Source organism: Arachis hypogaea, chromosome 8, assembly GCF_003086295.3.
Source record: "Arachis hypogaea cultivar Tifrunner chromosome 8, arahy.Tifrunner.gnm2.J5K5, whole genome shotgun sequence".
Taxonomy (NCBI): Eukaryota; Viridiplantae; Streptophyta; class Magnoliopsida; order Fabales; family Fabaceae; genus Arachis; species Arachis hypogaea.
In genome coordinates this window covers 8,062,879-8,083,354 of record NC_092043.1, presented here as the reverse complement: position 1 = coordinate 8,083,354, position 20,476 = coordinate 8,062,879, and the positions used below count along the sequence as shown (strand labels likewise).

The window sequence follows — 20,476 nt, the reverse complement described above, 5'->3', positions numbered from 1 at the left end:
TGACCAAGCATTTCACAGTTTCATGTCGAAAAGTTATATCCTGAGTTGCAGACCAAGTGTGGTTGAGCTTGTGGGTAGCCCCAATGTAGTTTTAAGAAGGCCTATGACAATCCTAAAAATATCTAATTAAATTATAAGAGTTTAAATACTAAATAAAGATGCAGAAATCACAAGAATATACATGAACGTTTTCTAGATTCATAATGTGGATTTCAAAAAAGGCTCTAGCTTAAGAAAGAGAGTACTCTAAATATAACATGTAAGCAAACTTCTTAATAAGAATATAATACGTAAGCAAACGAAGGGGAGAAAAGTCATTTCAATTAGCCTCAATTTACTACAGCCAAATCCAAACAAAATACTTAAGCACGTTAGCAAATGTCTTTAATTGAATAATGACAACTGTTAAGGTTTAACAACAGCAAAATATTACATAAGCATAATATTTTTCAAATATATTTGAAGCATCCACGTCACAATCATAATTGAAGAAAATCTCCATTACCTCAGTTATAAAATTTTGGCAAAATTGAATGGAGTTGCCCTCGTTCAGATTCTTATCAGTAAATTCCAACAAGTCATTAACAGATACCTTTTTGAGGGGGATATCCATGCAGTCTTCCTCGAATCTTGCAAAAACAATGGTCATGATCTGGGCAAGAACTGACTTAGCACAAATCTGATTGGTGTTGTTGACACCCTCGAGGTACACGTTATAGCAAGTTCTCACAATCTGAATTAGGCAACCGGCCCAGATCAAAGTGCAAGGGGATCGAACGGCCGAAAGCAAGACTCTGAGCACCCCAAGCTCAATGGCCTCCTCACCAAGGTTGCCGAACTTGCAGATGGCATCAATAATGTTGAAGACCATGCCGGACTGTGAAGCAGTTGAACTATCAATCTCACCATGGAGGAGGGCGAGAAAGAACAACTTAAAGGTGCATTCAAGAGCAAGGTCCACAACCTTGGGGAAGGCAGAGTCAAGCGCAAGAATGAGAGGTTGAAGGACATATTCGGCATCTGTGGAGGGGAGACCTGAAAGAGGAGATTGGGATTGGTTGGTGCCTGAAGTGGGCGATTCGGATTCAGACTCGGACACTGATTCGAGCTTGTCAAGGGTTGATTTGCAGGCTGCGACAAGGTGAGAATGCTTGGGCCACTCAGCGTTCTTTATGATCTTGTCGAGTGATGGACCGAGCACTCGACCGCACCGTGAAGGACCTCTGAGGGATTGCGATGCTGACATTTTTTTCAGTGATGAAATATATACAACAAGAAATATTCGATCATAGAATTTTCTCGCTCTCACGCATTTACTGGTCTGTGTGAATAAGGAACGGAGCTAAATTTTGCTTAAGTCCATTCAAGGATCCATTCTCTCCTTCGGCTGGAGATTTAAAAATTACAATCCTGCATGAAGCACATATAAGCATAACTTCGTCATTTCTTGGTGATGAGATAGGGAGTGACGACAACGACCAGTCTTGGGATCTACTACTTCTGTCGCCGGCGACGACGAGCGCGATTGAGTTCGAGACGGTGGTAACTGAAGACCCAGAAAGTGTTGACGAGCTTGAGTGCGAGACTGGAGGCAGTGAAAGAGGTCGAAGACGAGAGCGGGAGAGCACTCGAGTGCTAGAGCTAATGAGCCAAATTCCTGTGAGAGAGATGAACGAGCTCGAGCTTAGTGAGACTATGAGAGAAAGACAATAGAAGAAGGGAACAGGGTTTTCAAATTAAAAAAAATTAAGAATCATCCGGTCCAGTTTATATAAACTAGCCCAGGTTGTTGATTTTGGTAAAAAATGGACTATATTAAATCAAATTTAATTACTATGCTATGTGTCTATAGATAATTAGTAGATATAAGTTATCTTTTAAAAAAATTATTTTTTATAACTTAATATGAGTGACTCCCTTTAAAATTACTATTTAAATTATCTTTTCGTTTTTTAAACAACATACTAGCTAAATGAAAAAATAATTGGTTTACTAAAATAAAAATATTTTATAATAATTATATATACATATTATTTTACCGCCATTAATTAGCTATAAATTATTTTATCTACTAGTACATTATTACATTAGGAAAAAAAAATTAAAGAAAATAAACTTGAGTCGATAGTCCAAACAGAGTCATAATCGTTGTATTACGAAAAAAGAAGTGTAACTAGTAACGATTTTAACTGCCTCAACTATTTTTAAAAGGAGTTAGTAGTTAATATTTAATAATCTGCAAATATTTGTACTACTATAATTACAGTCTTCGCATTTGCATTAGAATTTAGTCTAATAGAAAAAAAGGACACATATCACTAATTTTAATTATAAAATATATCTATACAAAATCTGTATAGAGTGAATCTTTACACTAGTGTAACCCAATAAATAAACACATATAACAAGAGGGGTTGACTATCACTATCACACAAGACCATTCGCTAGTCATCACCATTAATTTGTTCACCCAACGTTATCACTCTTTTGAGAATCACATACACACGCATACTGACATACACATCAAGATACCCAAGTAATACTCACACTCATTTAGGTATTAAGGTATGTCTTAAAGCGGGTTAATATTTAAATTCGTCTCTAAAAATTACACAATATTTATTTTCGTTCTCAAATAATTTTTTTAATCAAATTAGTTTTTGAAAGATAAATTATTAGTCAAATTAGTTCTTTCATTAATTGGATGATGACGTGTCACGTTAAGTGGCACATGACATAATGACGTGACACGCCACATGGCAGGTCAGTGACACGTGCAGTCATTTGACATATAAAAAAGTTTTTTATTAGTCAAAATAGTCATTAAAAGTTCAGACGTAAGTCATTTTCATCCCTCAAATTTTAAAAATTAGTCAAACTAGTCCTTATATAATTTTTTTATTTTTCTTCATAATATTATATTTGAAATATTTTTTGATACTACTAATTTTAATAGAAATGTAATTGACAAACAAAACATTAATAATTGTATCTTTTTTTTTAAAAAAATTTTTTCATTAAAATTATCTCTTTCCTTTAATTCTTCTCAAAATCTCTCTTATTCTTTTCTATTCTAAAACCTTTTTCTTACATTATTGCATTTTGCTGGAATATATATATATATATATATATATATATATATATATATATATATATATATATATATATATATATATTCAAAATTGAAATGTATGTATTTATTAACCTAAACAAAGTTATATGCTCAAAATCAAAATTTATGTATGTTAACCTAAACAAATTTATACCACTATTTTTTTTTACTACATCTTTTTTTTTCATTACGGTATTACTTACCTATAGGATGTAATGGTAGTGATATTTAGAATCAAAATTCAAGAAGATCCACAAATTTTGCTTCAATTCCAAACTTTACAAAATATTGAACATTTGTTGCTTAATTATTATTATTATTATTATTATTATTATTATTATTATTATTATAAACAAATTGCTTCTTAAGCGTAATACGTGCAAAGATCATAATAATAAATTTTTGTGTGTTTCATATGTTTGAGATAGATTATATAATTTTTCTTTTAATTTCACAAATCAATGAGATAAAATGAAATAGAAAACATTATACCTATGCATAATATAAACTACTCCGCACTAATACATTATTTAAATAGATATGTTTCGTATTAAAATAAAATTATTTTTGTTTTAAATGAAATATTTAAAAAATTATATTGGAATATTAAGATTCAAAAAGTGATTCCATAAACCAGTTTTCAATTATTGAGTTTTATTATATAAATTAAATAATAATAAAAATTATAATTTAAAATTTAAAATAATTACTATATTATTTAGTAAAATTTAAAATATTAAATTTTTAAATATATAATCAACTATAATTTGATAAACTCATTTAAATAAAAAAATTCACATAAAAAATTATAATTTAAAAATGTAAAATTTTAAAATACAAATGACAAAATAATTTTATAAAAATTTAATTATTTTTATTATTTTATGTAAAGAGAATTTTGTTTATTAAGGTTTAAAAAATAATATTAAAATTAGTAGTATAAAAAAATATTATAAATTTAATATTATAAAAAAATTATATAAGGACTAATTTGACTAATTTTTAAAATTTGAGGGAAGAAAATGATTTGCTCTAGACTTTCAAGGACTATTTTGACTAATAAAAATTTTTTTACATGTCAAGTGCTACATGGCATGCCACATGTCACTGACCTGCCACGTGGCGTGTCGCGTCATCATGTTACATGACACTTAACGTGACATGTCATTATCCAATTGACGGAAGGACTAATTTGACTAACAATTTATCTTTTATGGACTAATTAGATTAAAAAAAATCATTTGAGGACGAAAATAAAGATCGCGTAATCTTTGAGGGACGAATTTGAACATTAACCCCCCGTTAAGCATTCTTACCTTTGCATCATTATAATGTAAAATGTAAAAATTAAAAATATTAGAAAAATAAAAAAATTTTAAAAATTATAATTTATATTTTTTTATTTAAAAAAAGATATTTTTATATAATAAATAAATAAATATTTTTATATTATTATATTTAAAAATAATTAATAAATAAAAAGATATTTTTTAGGTCCATAATTTTTTTTATTTTTTTATCCCATTAACAATTATTTTCAACAGCAAAATAATAACCAAAAGGATATTCAGAATACTTTATTTACGAGGAAAATAAATTTATTTCTAATGTTAATTATTCATCATTTTTCAAAAACCATATTTGGGGTTTGATATGCAACCCAAATACTGTATTATGTTTTCACAGATGTGCGTTAAAAGGTCATATTTTTTGTTTTCTTTTGTTTTTCTGCAAACATTATTGTCACTCAGGTCGAGGTCAAGAAACTAATAAAATGAAGACCATTTCTCACTCGGAGTCCGTTTGGGAACGCACAGAAATTACTTTATTATTAACTTCTCGAAAAGTTAATTCATAACTTTTGAAAGAAGTAAAAATAGATGACTTTTTCCTTTTTGATAAGTCATTTTATCACTTCCATGAAAAAAAATTAATTTCAAAACAAAAAAATTTACTTTCGTTCTTGATTCTGTGTAAAAATGTTTCCTGTTTCTGCTGGAAATACTGGCCCTCCACCACTATTTTCAGGCAAGGTTCCATCTTCTAGAAGCACTGGTATTCCACCATCATTCTCACACGTAATGTTCCATCTACTGGAAATGTTGGCCTTCCACCACCATTTTCACGTAATGATTCATCTGCTGGAAGTATTGACCCTTCACCACCATCTTCTGTTCCATCTGAACCAGCAGGTATTTTTTTTTTTTATCATTTTATTATTCTATTTTTATTATTAAATTTGTATTGAATATTTTGTATGCTATGAAATCTCAGTTTTAATTTTATTTTTTTATATGTGATTTTAATTTTATTTTTTTATATGTGATTTTATTTTTATACAACTTGCTATTATTTTTATAATTAGTTTTATAATTTTCTTTTTTTTTATGTTCTTCCCCAACAAATTCATGAAAGTGGCAAGTCCGGAAGAAAATTTAAAACTGATTGAAATGAACGAAATACTGTTATATTCATGAAAATATGTAAAGAAGAGATGGTGGCTCGAAATAGACCTGGAACACATTTTAACAAAGTTGGTTGGGTAAATTTAAAAATAAAATTCTTGAAAGAGACTGGTTTAAATTATGAGTCTAAACAATTTAAAAAAATTTAATATCCATTCTCTTATGTCAAAAAAATTGTATTTTTTGAATTATTTATCCAAACGCTACAACTTTAAAATAAGTACTTCTATAGTTAAAAATCCAAACACAAAATAACTTATTTATAAGCTACTATTAATAAAAGTTCTTATACTTTAAACTCCTTTTCCAAAAAAACTTATTTAAGTTATTTACCCAAACTAGGCCTCAGTCATAGCATGGTAATAACTAATTAATCTAGGATGGTGGTTTTTTCAATTGTTAAAATAGTTTAACAATCAGGGTGTGAACAAATAATATTGTAAAAATAATAGGTGTGACCGTGTGAGATTAATCAAAAGAATGTTAAAGGAGATTAATTACACAAAAAAAAAAAGAATTCTTCATGCTTCTATTTAAAAATAAACTAATAAAGAATAAAACTTCAATAATTTGGTCCCCACCCAAATTTTTCTCTGAATGAGTCTCTAATTTTTGTTGATTAGCTGTTAGTTCCAAAATTTTTACATTATAAGACATATATATTAACCTCTTAAAAACTCATGGATATAGGTCAGTAATTTATAATATTTTTTGTTATTATTTAATCAGAATAAATATTAAATTATTTTTAATAAATAAAATTTATTAATTTATATGTATAAATTTTAAAAAATATGAATAAAAACTGTATTAATTTATTTGTACAAATTCTAATAAATATAAATATAAATTATATATTTTTTATGTATAAAATATATATATATATATATAAATTATTACTGATCAAATACTAATAAAAAATAATAATATTTATTAGTTATTGTTCTCAAACTTTTTTTTAGTAATAAGTTTGATCATTCTTTTTATAAATTTATTGAGAACTCAATTATTTCACAAGTTAAAAATTTAGATACACTAATAAATAAAAGAAAAAAATATATATTTTATAAATAAAAATAAGAGAAGTACTATTTTAATATTTTTCAAAAAAGGAGAGTAAAACTTTTTTCAAATAAAAAAGATAGAATCAAACTATAAAAAGAGTCGCTCAAAAAGGTTTGAAGATTGATTCGGAATTTTCGTGGATAAAGTGATAAACAATATAATATTAAAGGTGTGACCGAGTGAGAATATTTATGATTCCGTTTTCTTGTTTGGTTTTGCCTTTTTGGGTCCAAAATTCGTTAGTCATGGCTATAAAATGTGGAAAAATTGTATTAAGAAGCTTCTCAGAATGAAGTTCTGTAATAATTCTCTTAGAACATCATGATCTAAGTTATAAAGAAGTTGGTATATGATCAAAATTAAATAAATAAAGAAGCTGACTGTGGCTGACTTTGACTTATGAATTTGACAGTCGGATAGTACATATTCATAGAAAACCAATAAGATTCATGACCATGATGTTGACTCCACTACACGTTAAATCGTGATTCTTCTCAGTTTCTCTCACTCACACATATATATATAATATTAAAAATTAAGTAATAAATTATAAATAGATAAATAAATAAAATGACTGATATGATAATTATTTTTTTTGTATATATAATAATTTTATTGGTGATATGTAGCAAACTCGCACTATCCTTCAAAGTTCGACAATGGTGCTGCAAGTTGCAATGTCTATTTCGGGGAACGAGAGATTCCATGATAAAGAAACTAAAGAAGAACGTGATATACATTCACTGTTACAAGTGCCGCCGTGGTCCATATGTTTTATATGTTTGACTGGCTACTTTCAAAGTCAGTTTCGCACATTTTTTCATTATTTGAAATAATAATTAGCGTAATATATAAGTATATGTGGGGAAACTTACATAACAATCTTCATCACTTCCACTTACTCTATTGTTTATTGTAACCAAGGAAGAAATGAAACCTGTCATGGTGGTGTGGGTGTGGGTGTTGGCCTTACTCCTATCTTGTGGAAACGGTTACAGCAGAGTAACGGATTCTGTTACGTGTTCCAGTCAGTGGTGCGGAACGCATAACATAAGCTATCCATTCACACTAACTAACACTCCACCTAACTGCGGTGATCCCACCTTCAACAACACGCTCTCTTGCGACAATCATAACCAACTCTTTCTTTACTTCAAATCACGAAAATTCTATGTTCAGTCTATTAATTACAACAACTCCACACTCCGATTAGTAGATTCCACCATTATTAACAACTCTTCTTATTTTCTGGCCTCCTATAATTTCAACTCTTACAAATCATATCAACACCATCACAAGCAGATTCTATACGTGACGTGTCCAAACGCGGTGAGATCCGAAGTTGATGACCCTGCTGCAACTTGCATCAACGGTTCTTACGCGCCTGGAAGCAGCAGCTTCCATGTCTATGATGGTAACAAGACTTTGCAAGAGTTGGGACTGCAAGACACGTGTCGCGTAGAGTGGATGTATCCAAGTTCGTGGCCGGGTGAAATCGACGGTGGAAACATCTCTTGCGTAGATCTCCGTACAATGCTGCTTTACGGGTTTGAAATTCCCTGGGCCTTGTGTTTTTGCCAACATGCTGTCTTGGATGATCAAAATAACAACCTTCGTTGTTTAAGTCAACACTCACCCACTCCTTTAGGTTTGCTCTTAGGCAGAGACTCAGATGCAGATATTTTTAAGTGAACTTAGATAGTTAAAAATCGTTAGATGATTTAGCGTGTTGGACTAAATTGTCATGTAACGATATTCAATTATCAATTTCACACGGAGATAATTGCATGCGAGTTTTTACCTTTCTCTTAGTATAATTTCAACCACAATATATGCTCTTACTATGATTACATCAATTTTAGGATATATACCATAGGATGCGCATATGTGTGTGCATACATTACTGTTATTATTTAACAATTTTCTTCTTGCTTGTATGTTTCTTGCAGTTGAAGTAATTGGAGACTGGATATACTATATAATATGTAAGTCCTTGTCTTTCTCTTTTATGTATCTTTAATTGTTTGTTTAACTTTGGATTTGTGAGTGCATTGAAATACTAGAATCAACTCATACTAAATGCATGAACAGAGAAGAAGCTAACCTTGAAAATGAAAATTTTTTTTCTCAAGTGTCTTATCCTCCAATCTTGACAAAATGACTAGTGTCGAACTTACTTAATTTTAAGTTTAATACGTACCAAAAAAGTTATAATGAGTGTAGCCTATTGTTAGATTTGATTTTAAAATCTAAAATGTAACCAGTTTTTCTTTTATTTCATCTCAGTCAATTAAATTCCAAATACAATTAAATTCCTTATGATTGGTTTTCTCTTGTTGCATTTCCTTTAATTTCTAGTTTTCTTGGTTGGCAAATTCATGCTTGGAATTGCATTCGTCATCTTCTGCGAATGGCGACAGAAGAATTTAGGCACGTATTACACCATTGAAGATTTTCTGCGAAATAACAATGAAATCTTGCCATTTAGATACTCTTATAAAGACATCAAGAACATAACCAAAGGATTCAAAACAAAACTGGGAAATGGAGGCTATGGCTCTGTCTTTCAAGGAAAACTTCCAAGTGGTCGTCTTGTAGCTGTCAAAGTTTTGAATAACACTAACACCAGATCTAATGAAGAAGAATTTATCAGTGAAGTTGCTACTATTGGTAGAATTTACCATGTCAATGTAGTGCAACTCATTGGTTTCTGTGTGGAAGGACTAACACGTGCTCTTATATATGAGTTAATGGAAAATGGGTCTCTAGAAAAGTACATATTTTCACATGAAAAAGGTGTTTTCTTAACTTGTGAAAAATTGTACAAAATTTCTCTTGGAGTGGCACGTGGCATCGAGTTCATGCATAATGGTTGTGACATGAAGATTCTGCATTTTGATATCAAGCCTCAAAACATTCTTCTTGATGAGAATTTCAATCCGAAAGTCTCTGATTTCGGACTTGCAAAGCTATGTCCCACTAGTGATAGCAAAGTGTCTTTGACTGCAGCAAGAGGAACTATAGGATACATGGCTCCTGAGCTTTTCTACAGAAACATTGGAACAATTTCCGATAAAGCTGATGTCTATAGTTTTGGAATGTTGTTAATGGAGATGGCAAGTAGGAAAAAGAATCTGAATACATCGGCTAAAAATTCTAGCCAACTTTATTTCCCTTTCTGGGTTTATAATCAGTTACATGATGGAAGTGAAATTGTAATTGAAAATGACACAGATGAGGAGATGAAGTTGGCCAAAAAGATGATGATTGTGGCATTATGGTGTATACAAACAAAGCCTAGTGATCGTCCTTCAATGAAGAGAGTTGTGGAGATGCTTGAACAAGATGATGAAGAATTGGAAATATCTCCTAAGCCTTACATATATTCACATGATATACCTGCACAAGATGTTGGAGATTTTAGCACTTCAATGCTATTCTCTGATGTATCATCAGTTAGTAATTCTAAAAAAATTGTGTATTCCCCTTAGCAAATATTAGAGGGTTATATTCCTCTATAAAATTTGTAATTCTTTTTATTCAATAATGGGATTATATATATATATATATATATATGTTCACGAGCAGTGCTTTTTGTAATTTTTCCAATAGAATATTTGTTAAAGCAAAACTAGCAGCAAGTCACCATCTTAATTCTTATGAAGACATGTTTTCTTATCATTCTGAACCAAATCCAGCAACTTTTCTTGCTACCTCATTAAAAAGGGGTTTTAGAAGTTCTCCGAAATTTGTTATCGAAATTGCATGAAACTTTGAAATGGATACTTGAACCACTTTAATCCAACAACAAAAATTGTAATTTCTTCTGTGTAAACTACCACTTCTACTAACTCCGCTGGTAGCCTAGCTAGCAAAAACCAAAAAGAAAATCCTAATCTAGAAGCATTGAATCCAAAGGAAAATACATTTATTGGAACTGGGAATCTTAATATTGAATTTTGTGCTTGATCTCTAGTAAGTAGAATGAGTGTTTTTGTTACAAGAATCTGAGACAAACACAAAGCTCTTGAACAATTGATTCTATCATATTCAACATATATTAATCAAATCAATTGACTCTATCATATACCTCAGAAATACACATATATATGACATAGCCAAGGAAAAAAGCTAGATGCAGATCTTGCAAATTTATATCAGATCAGAGTCCAAACAGAACACTTCTATTCTTTGGAACCACTAACTGATGACATATCAGAGGATACCCTTGAACTGCTATCTTTTCCAACTTCGCCTTCAGGTTCATCAAGTGGATAGAAGTAAGGCTTAGAAGGCATTTCTAGTAAGTCTTCATCTTGTTCTAGCATCTCCACAACTCTCTTCATCGAAGGACGATCAGTCGGCTTTGTTTGTATACACCACAATGCCACAATCATCATTTTCTTTGCCAACTTCATCTCTTCATCTGTGTCATTTTCTATTGTTATTTCCCTTCCATCTTGTAATTGATCATAAACCCAGAAAGGAAAATAAATTTGGCTGGAATTTTCAGTCAAAGCATTCAAATTCTTCCTTCTACTAGCCATTTCCATCAACAACATCCCAAAGCTATAAACATCTGCTTTGTATGAGATTGTGCCAACGTTTTTATAGAAGAGCTCAGGAGCCATGTACCCTATGGTTCCTCTTGCTGCGGTCAGAGACACAATGCTTTTATCAGTGGGATAAAGCCTTGCAAGTCCAAAATCAGAGACTTTTGGATTGAATTTCTCATCCAAAAGAATGTTATGAGGCTTAATGTCAAAGTGCAAAATTTTAATGTCACAACCATTATGCAGATACTCAATACCACGTGCCACTCCAAGAGAAATATTGTACAGTTTTTCACAACTTAAGGAATTTGAAGCACTCTCTTGAGGTGAAAATATGTATTTTTCTAAGGAGCCATTTTGCATTAACTCATACACCAAACAACGCTTTGATCCCTCCACACAGAAACCAATGAGTTGCACCACATTAACATGATGAATTCTTCCAATAGTAGCAACTTCATTTATGAACTCCTGGCCATTGGATTTGGCCTTATTCAATACCTTAACAGCTACAAGACGACCGCTTCGAAGTTTTCCTTGGAAGACAGAGCCATAGCCTCCATTTCCCAGTTTAGTCTTGAACTTTCCAGTTATGTTCTTGATTTCTTTGTAGGAGTATCTAATTGGCATGATGTTGTTGTCACTTCGCAGAAAATCTTCAATACTATCGTATATGGATAAATGTCTTCGTCTCCATTTACATATGCAGAAAATAACGATGAATAGAACTCCAAGTCCAAATTTGCCAAGAAAAAATAAAACTGTAAAGAAGATGGGAAAATAGTTGAGAAATCATAAAATTATTCAGTTTAACAACTTTAGAGTTGAATGACAAAATTTTTAAACTTATTTATGCTATGTTTCATTGTTGTTGTTTCTCATTTTTACTGCTAAATTTTAATGGTGTTCCCTTCATAAATTCCATGATGTCATCATCATCATCATAATATTACTATTTCCTACATTGTTTACCCAATTTTAAACTATGGTAGTGTTCCTTAGTAAACTCCATAAGGGCATCATAGACCTATGCCTAGATTTCAATGCCGAAAAAAATAAGTACATAGCGCAAAAGGAAAGACAAGGCTTACTCGTTCCATACACCAGACACCCAACAATCAGTGGAACTAGGACTGCAAAAAACAAACAGGGAAAAGATTAAATTAGTATTGTATAAGCTAATGACACCTAAATTCTTAAGTTTTCTATAAATTATTAAGATTAAAGAAAGAGGGAATTCTTGTGATATTTTATAAGATTATAGAATACCAGTATTCACATAATGTGTTATTGAGAAATTGGCAGACGCCTTATTAACTAAAATTAATTGCTTCTAAAATAAAAAAATAAAAAATTGAAAATTGAAAAAAAAGTCGTAAACCGTTGACTAAATTAAAGTACAGGTACCTTAAGAAGGCGTAAGGTTTCGATAATGAAACCTTGTGAGTTTGAAAACTCCAAATTAATTTGATAATGATCAAACATTATTAAAACAATTAATTACAAAATTATTATTTAATTTTTAATCCATACTTATTAATTAATAATTTTGTTATATGCAGATTTTATCAATGGACACAAAAGAATGCATGAAGTCCAATTTAATTGATAAAAATAATTAGCCTTTGTACAAAATATTAATATAAATGGCTGATTTATTAAAATGATAATTGGACCAAAAATTTAAAAAGCAAGTCCAATTAAAATTCTTGCAAGACCAACAAGGGTTAGGTCTAAAATTGAAAATAAAGAGAAAGCAAAAGATGAATGCTTCCCACAGACACCAATTTCTTTCATGGTTAGAATTCAAATTTTGAATTAAATGGATTTAATGAATGCCTTGAAATATGGAAAGAGAAAATCTGATTTGATGGCATTTATTGAGTAGGGCACGTTACAAGGCAAAAGCATGGGAATTTGATTTTAATTGATTATAATCTTATATCACACATTACTTCCATTGCTTTTCTACTTTCTACTCTCTCTTCTTTATCTTTGCATACGGTCACCTCACTGTCAGAGAAGAAGATAGTAGAAGCAAGTAATTTGAAGAAGGAAGCAGAGGCTAGGCATGAGTAATATAAACCTAACTCATTTTCATTTTCTTCTTTAATTACATTGCAAGGTTTTCTCTGTTCTCTCTCCTCTCTCTCTTTCGGTCTTGTCTAGCAGGAAAGGAGGGATAAAGCAAGCTATCAGTACAAATCACAGAGAAGCTAATTGCAAAGAAGAGGCCATTATGATGATGGCGTTAGGAAAAAGAAAACATAAAGTATGTAGTGGCTGAGATTTTCACCAAGAATGGTTAGATTTGGTGAGGTAATCTCGAGCTCTTCATGCTCAAAAAGGAAGAAGAAGATTCGGCCAGCAAGGAGGAGATTCTTGGAGGCATGGCTTGTCTTTGATTCTGCTCAACCACCACAGGAAGTAGCTAGAGTGGCGAAGTGATGGAAGAGGCAGAGATTGAAGCAGATGAAGTCATCATCATCATGAAGCATCAAGGGCCAGAAATCCATCTTGGAGAGGAAGCTAAGGATGGAGTACTCGGATTAATGAAGAGTGATGACCAAGGAAGGACTAGAGGTAATTGTATGTTGGGTTTTGCATGGTTATCTCTTCTCTCTCTGTGTGGCCGAACCGGATCTGTTTCTTGAAGGAAAAGAAGTTAGGCTTGGGTGTTGGCTTTAAGTGTGGAGGCTTACCTCTTCTATAAAAAGAGTGAACAATCACTATTTGAAGCAAGGAGAAAATTTGAGAGTGCAAGGCACAGAGTTCTCAGAGCTACTTGAGCTAACAATTTTCTCTTCTCCTTCAATGTATTCTGTTTAATTTTGTTATGTCTTGAGTCTCATGGAAAAAGGCAAACAGTGAGGTTTGTATGAAAAAGCCATAGAGCGGAAAAAGGCAGAGAGTGCAAAATTAAAAGAAAAAGCCATAGATGTCCTTAGCGTTCCTTTGTACATCTGTGTTGTGTTTCATAATTCTGTGGGAATCCCCTTGTAAGTTGGGTTAGCACTTTACAGTTGAAAGCTTGGCAGTGACCAAGTCAAGTTCAGGATTGGGTTTAGAATTCTGGACTTGTCCCAGATAGGAAGGGTAGTTCCTAGGGAGAATTGGTGTATGTAATCAAAGTTGATTATAGTGAAATTCCATCATTGTTGTGATGGAGACTGGATGTAGGCTGCACTGCACTTAGCAGCTGAACCAGGATATATCTGGGTGTAATCTTCCTTCTCTCCTACTCCATTTCTGTTTCTACTGCACAGGAACAAAATCCAAAAATGTCTCGTGCCAAGTGACGAGACTAAATGAAAAAGTCTCGTGGCTAGGGACGAGCTAAAAAGAGAAAAGTCTCCTCTAAGTCCAGCAAGTGTAAGCAAGCAAAAAAGGGGCTAAGATTCAATTCCCCTTCTCTTAGCCACTAAAACCATCAAACCCATATATGAATAGGTAAATATCGAGTTAAATTCATAGATACACACTTACAAATTTTCGGCATAAGTGGAGGCTTATAACAAATGACTTTATGATCACTGAGCATGGCATATCCTGGATCATCATTCTTGCAATATGCTTTCAACCAAGAAAGTTCAAACCCGTAGAGCAACATATGATGGTTGTCTGCGCATGAAATATTTGTGTGTTTGATTTCAGTAGGCCATGAAGTCAGATACATCCACTCTACCTGACACAAGTCTCCGAATGCCAAATCCTGGAGAGGTTTGTCAATATCACTGACATAGAATGTACTCCCAAGCGCATAAGATCCATTCATGCAGGTTGTTGCAGCAGCAGTAGCAGAAGATTTTACTCCATATGGTGGGCACTTCAAATATAACATCTGCTTTGTCAATATAATAACATCATTATGCTGTTTATAGAACCAATCATATGGTTCATTTTTGGCACGGGTGAAGTTGTAGGAGGCTAAAGAATAAGGAAGGAGGTATGAGTGATCATGGCTATGTAGGGCAACATTGGCATCTACTAGTCGAATTGTGTAGTTGTTGTAGTTAATTGATTGCACTTGGAACTTGATTGATTTGAGATAGAGAAAGAGTTGGTTATCATTCTCGCAGGAGAGGGTGTACCTGTGCTCACCACAGTGGCTTGGACTACTATTATTCAGCCTGAAAGGATACCTTATGTCATGCCTCCCACACCACCCAGATAAACACATTCTTTTGTCTGAATCGGTTGCCACCTTGGTATTCCACCGGTTGTCATAAATAATGGAAACGTATAAGGAGATCCCCAGCAGCAGCAGAAGGGGTACCAAAAATGAACAAAGGGATAACATTTTATTTTATTTAATTGGGTCTAGACATCAATAACAAGAGACTACAGATATAGATTTAGAAACATATATAACAAGAATTCACTTGCTTTGCAGCGCAGCACCACTTATTCACAAGGACTTACAACGAAGTCTCTGGGAAACGTATGTGCTCCATAGAGGAGTTGACCATCACTGTCTCACAACTCCATTCACAAGTCATCATTCATATGTTGTTTTGACCATATTTTTTAATGTGACTGATGAGACCTTCCAGCTGCAGAAATTTCCTAGAAACTACTTTAATTAATCTAATCACAATATATATCACACTCTTTTGTACATGACATATACATAACTTGGACTCATTCTAGGTATGTCCCATTAAGCATTCTTATCTTTCAAGCTCATACGCAAATATGTTTGTCATTCTGATACTGACATTTTAGTATTTTACTTATCCTTTGACCTTTTAGCTTTTAGAACATATTTTGGAGGAAATCAAAATAAAAATGCAACATTCTTAATTTTATGGATTAAAAACTAGTTAAAGAGAAGGCAGAATCGCAGCAAATTCAAAATACAATATATGAATAAAAAGCAATAAAAAAAATGCACATAAATGACATCATGTGTTATAGATTTATAGTTACCTGCCAAATAACCCATAATTGATGATCTGGCTAAGAGCTGAAAAACAAACATATTACATCAAGAGATATGTCTGTTATTATGGTTGGCTACTTTTCTGTTTTGGTACATTCAAGTATTAAAATTTATTTGGGTTAGACACTGAATTGTATAAAATTGAGTTTGGTACTTTAAAATTGATCCTAGTTTGATGAAACAATATGGAAGTACTTAAAAGGTGGTCTTAGACGTCCTCTGACATATGTTCTCGCTATTGCATGAAACTTTGAAATAGATACTTGAACCACTTTAATCCAACAACAAAAATTGTAATTTCTTCTTTGTAAACTACCTCTTCTACTAACTCTACTGGTAGCCTAGCTAGCAAAAAATAAAAATCCCAATCCTAGTAGCATTGAATCCAAAAGAAAATACATATTGGAAGAAATTGGGAATCTTAATATTTAATTTTATACTTGATCTCTAATAAGTAGAATGTGCATTTTTGTTACCAAATATGAGACAAACACAAACCTCTTGAACAATTGATTCTATCATATTCAACATATAGTAATCAAATCAATTAATTCTATCATATACCTCAGAAATACACACATATATGACATAGCCAAGGAAAAAAGCTAGATGCAGATCTTGCAAATTTATATCAGATCAGAGTCCAAATAGCAGAGTTCTATTCTTTGGAACCAGTAACTGATGAGATAACAGAGGATAGCCTTGAACTGTTTTCTTCTCCGACTTCGTCTGCAGGTTCATCAAGTGGATAGAAGTAAGGCTTAGGAGGCATTTCCAATAAGTCTTCATCTTGTTCCAAGATCTCCACAACTTTCTTCATTGAAGGTCGATCATTAGGCTTTGTCTGTATACACCACAATGCCACAATCATCATTTTCTTTGCCAACTTCATCTCTTCAGCTGTGTCATTTTCTATTGTTATTTCCCTTCCATCCTGCAATTCATCATAAACCCAAAAGGGAAAATATATCTGACAAGAATTTTCAGTCTGTGCATTCAAATTCTTCCTTCTACTAGCCATTTCCATTAACAACATCCCAAAGCTATAGACATCAGCTTTGTACGAGATTGCGCCAACATTTCTGTAGAAGAGCTCAGGAGCCATGTACCCTATGGTTCCTCTTGCTGCAGTCATAGACACAATGCTTTTATCAGTGGGAGATAGCCTTGCAAGTCCAAAGTCAGAGACTTTTGGATTGAAGTTTTCATCCAAAAGAATGTTGTGAGGCTTGATGTCAAAGTGCAGAATTTTCATATCACAGCCATTATGCAAGTATTCAATACCACGTGCCACTCCAAGGGAAATGGTATAGAGTTTTTCACAACTTAAGGAAGCACTGTCTTGAGGTGAAAATATGTATTTTTCTAAAGAGCCATTTTGCATTAACTCATACACCAAACAACGCTTTGATCCCTCCACACAGAAACCAATGAGTTGCACCACATTAACATGGTGAATTCTTCCAATAGTAGCAACTTCATTGATGAACTCCTGGCCATTGGATTTGGCCTTATTCAATACCTTAACAGCTACAAGACGACCGCTTCGAAGTTTTCCTTGGAAAACAGAGCCATAGCCTCCATTTCCTAGTTTAGTCTTGAACTTTCCAGTTATGTTCTTGATTTCTTTGTAGGAGTATCTAATTGGCATGATGTTATTGTCACTTCGCAGAAAATCTTCAATACTGTCATATATGGATAAATGTCTTCGTCTCCATTTACATATGCAGAAGATAACGATGAACAAAGCTCCAAGTCCAAATTTGCCAAGTAAAAATAAAACTGTAAAGAAGATGGAAAAATAGTTTGAGAAATCATAAAACCGCTCAGTTTAACATCTTTAGATTTGAATGGCAAAATTTTAAACTTAATATGCTATTTTAAGAAAGGTAAGCCTTTAAAACTATGGTAGTGTTTCTCATTTTTACTGCTAAATTCTAATGGCGTTCCCTTCATAAATTCCACGATGTCATCATAGAGCTATGCATAAAATAAAACAAAATAAGTATGTAGGTTCAAGCCGTAAAGGGAAAGACAAGGCTTACTCGTTCCATTCACTAGACATATAACAATCCATGAAACTACATCTGCAAGAAATAAAAAGGGTAAAGATAAACAATCATGGTAAATGTACATAAAAAAAAATCATCAATTAACTATTATATAAATATATAAATTTGGTATTTTATACAAAATTTTTAGTATACTACTATATACTTAATTTAGTAGGTGATTGTTTAGTTAAAAAAGTTGTGTGAATATATACAATTACATAATAACACTAATTTAATGGCTAATTATTTTTCTAATGAAAAACACCTACCTTATCACGTGTTAGTTAAAATTATCTAGCTATGAGTCAAAAGGATAATTTAGTTTAAGAAACTAAGTTTAAAAGGAACACATTGTTCTCATATTTTTTAGTTTACTTTTTCAATAAATAAACAATACATACGAAAACAAAAGTTACACTTTCGTTTCATCGTTATATCAACATACTTGTGAACTGTTTAGTACATTAAGGAATAGGAAGTCTTTTATTTTCTTAGAAATGTAGAAGAAGAAAATTAGACAAGGCAATGTTGAACAACAACACAAAACAGAACTTATACAAAAAGGAAATTATTATGATACTTTATAAGATTATAGAATATGAGTATTCAGATAATCTGTTATTGTGAAATTGGCAGGTGTCTTATTAACTAAAATTAGTTCAATTTTTTTTTTTATAAAAAATTGAAAACAAATTTTAAAACATTGATTAAATTAAAAGGTACCTTCATAAAGAGAAGATACAAGAAAACAATAACAAATCTCATATAAGAATAAGTAATATCGAGTTAAATTAGTAAGGTACACACTTACAATTATCAAATGGAGATCTTTCGTAATGATTGTTATAACAAACGATGTTGTTATGATCACCGAGAATGGCAAAGTCTGTGTCATTATAGCAATATCCTTTCATCCAAGAAAGTTCAAACCCGTAGAGCAGCAAACGATGGATGTCTGTGCATGAAATGTTGATCTGCTTGATTTCAGTAGGCCATGAAGTCAAATACATCCAATCTATATGACATGAGTCTCTGAACGCCAAATCCTGGAGACGCTTGTCAAGATCACTGACATAGAATGTACTCCCAAGTGCATAGGATCCATTCATGCAATTTGCAACAGCAGTAGAAGATTCTACTCCATATGGTGGGTACCTCATCAAATATACCATCTGCTTTGTTAATGTAATAACATCGTTAAAATGCTGTGTATAGAACCAATATTGATATGGATCATCTCTGGTGAAGTTGGAGGAGGTCAAAGAATAACTAGGGAGAGAAGAGTGATTATGGGTATGCAGGGGAACATTGACGTCAACTAGTCGAATTGTGTAGTTGTTATAGTTAATTGACTGCACTTGGAACTTGATTGATTTGAGATAGAGAAAGAGTTGGTTATCATTCTCGCAAGAGAGGGTGTACCTGTGCTCACCACAGTGGCTTGGACTACTATTATTCAGCCTGAACGGGTACCTTATGTCATGCCTCCCACACCACCCGGATGAACACATTGTTTTATTTGCATCAATTGCCACCTCGCTATCCCACCGGGAGTCATAAATATTATTGAAAACGTATGAGGAGATCCCCAGCAGCAGTAGAAGGGGTACCAAAAATGAACAAAGGGATAACATTTTCTTTAATTTGGTATACACATCAATCACAAGAGACTACAGATATAGATTTAAAAACACATATAACAAGAATTCACTTGCTTCACATGGCAGCACCACTTATTCACAAGGACTTGCAATCAAGTCTCCGGAAACGTATGTGCTCCATGGAGGTGTTGACTTTCAGTCTCAAGTCGCCACACATGTTTTGACCAGACTTTGTAATGCGAGTGATGAGACCTCCCAGCTGCAGAAATTTCCTAGAAACTACTTTAATTAATCTAATCACACATTATCACTCTTTTGTACATGACATCTACATAACTTGGACTCGTTCTAGGTATGTCCCATTAAGCATCCTTGTCTTAATGTCTTTTAAGCTCATATGCAAATATGTTCGTGTGAGAATAGGGTTAGTGATGTGAGTGTGAGAGAATAGGGTTGAAGAGGGGGCCTCAACGGCCATTAGGGTCTTTTTTATTAAATACAAAGGACGACAAAAATATGAGACAAATGATGAAACGATGCAGAAAGTGCTTTAAAGATGACTGGTGTTAAGTTCAAAGATAAATTTGAGATGATTTTAAGTTCAAGGATGAACTCAAAATTTAATAGCAAATTCATGGACCACTTTAAGATTTGACTCTTATTTCGATATGACATTTTACTTAT

At 32.4% G+C, this 20,476-nt stretch overlaps 3 protein-coding genes across 3 annotated transcripts; 1 reads left to right on the top strand and 2 right to left on the bottom strand.

The window, feature by feature from the left end:
• The first annotated feature begins 7,221 nt into the window (after window positions 1–7,221).
• On the top strand, window positions 7,222–10,302 carry LOC112705930 (rust resistance kinase Lr10). The gene is made up of 3 exons (XM_025756964.3): window positions 7,222–8,290; window positions 8,592–8,627; window positions 9,001–10,302. The coding sequence occupies exons 1-3, from the start codon at window positions 7,573–7,575 to the stop codon at window positions 10,131–10,133; spliced, it is 1,887 nt and encodes a 628-aa protein (XP_025612749.1). The 5' UTR covers window positions 7,222–7,572; the 3' UTR covers window positions 10,134–10,302.
• A 267-nt stretch (window positions 10,303–10,569) lies between these two features.
• LOC112704947 (LEAF RUST 10 DISEASE-RESISTANCE LOCUS RECEPTOR-LIKE PROTEIN KINASE-like 2.7) lies at window positions 10,570–15,640 on the bottom strand. The gene is made up of 3 exons (XM_029288282.2): window positions 14,682–15,640; window positions 12,287–12,328; window positions 10,570–11,956 (listed from the first exon to the last, which is right to left on the bottom strand). Exons 1-3 carry the CDS (start codon window positions 15,493–15,495, stop codon window positions 10,827–10,829), a joined length of 1,986 nt encoding a protein of 661 aa, XP_029144115.1. The 5' UTR covers window positions 15,496–15,640; the 3' UTR covers window positions 10,570–10,826.
• A 909-nt stretch (window positions 15,641–16,549) lies between these two features.
• LOC114924303 (rust resistance kinase Lr10) lies at window positions 16,550–20,383 on the bottom strand. The gene is made up of 3 exons (XM_029288280.2): window positions 19,003–20,383; window positions 18,183–18,224; window positions 16,550–17,919 (listed from the first exon to the last, which is right to left on the bottom strand). Exons 1-3 carry the CDS (start codon window positions 19,823–19,825, stop codon window positions 16,796–16,798), a joined length of 1,989 nt encoding a protein of 662 aa, XP_029144113.1. The 5' UTR covers window positions 19,826–20,383; the 3' UTR covers window positions 16,550–16,795.
• Between the last annotated feature and the right edge of the window lie 93 nt (window positions 20,384–20,476).

Coding starts and splice junctions, on each gene's coding strand:
- LOC112705930 (XM_025756964.3), top strand. CDS start 7,573: ATGAAACCTGTCATGGTGGTGTGGGTGTGGGTGTTGGCCTTACTCCTA. Junction 8,291..8,591: donor ACACTCACCCACTCCTTTAG/GTTTGCTCTTAG, acceptor TGTTTCTTGCAG/TTGAAGTAATTGGAGACTGG. Junction 8,628..9,000: donor CTGGATATACTATATAATAT/GTAAGTCCTTGT, acceptor TTTAATTTCTAG/TTTTCTTGGTTGGCAAATTC.
- LOC112704947 (XM_029288282.2), bottom strand. CDS start 15,495: ATGTTATCCCTTTGTTCATTTTTGGTACCCCTTCTGCTGCTGCTGGGG. Junction 12,329..14,681: donor TCCACTTATGCCGAAAATTT/GTAAGTGTGTAT, acceptor TGTTTTTTGCAG/TCCTAGTTCCACTGATTGTT. Junction 11,957..12,286: donor GTGTCTGGTGTATGGAACGA/GTAAGCCTTGTC, acceptor TCTTCTTTACAG/TTTTATTTTTTCTTGGCAAA.
- LOC114924303 (XM_029288280.2), bottom strand. CDS start 19,825: ATGTTATCCCTTTGTTCATTTTTGGTACCCCTTCTACTGCTGCTGGGG. Junction 18,225..19,002: donor AAGATCTCCATTTGATAATT/GTAAGTGTGTAC, acceptor TATTTCTTGCAG/ATGTAGTTTCATGGATTGTT. Junction 17,920..18,182: donor ATGTCTAGTGAATGGAACGA/GTAAGCCTTGTC, acceptor TCTTCTTTACAG/TTTTATTTTTACTTGGCAAA.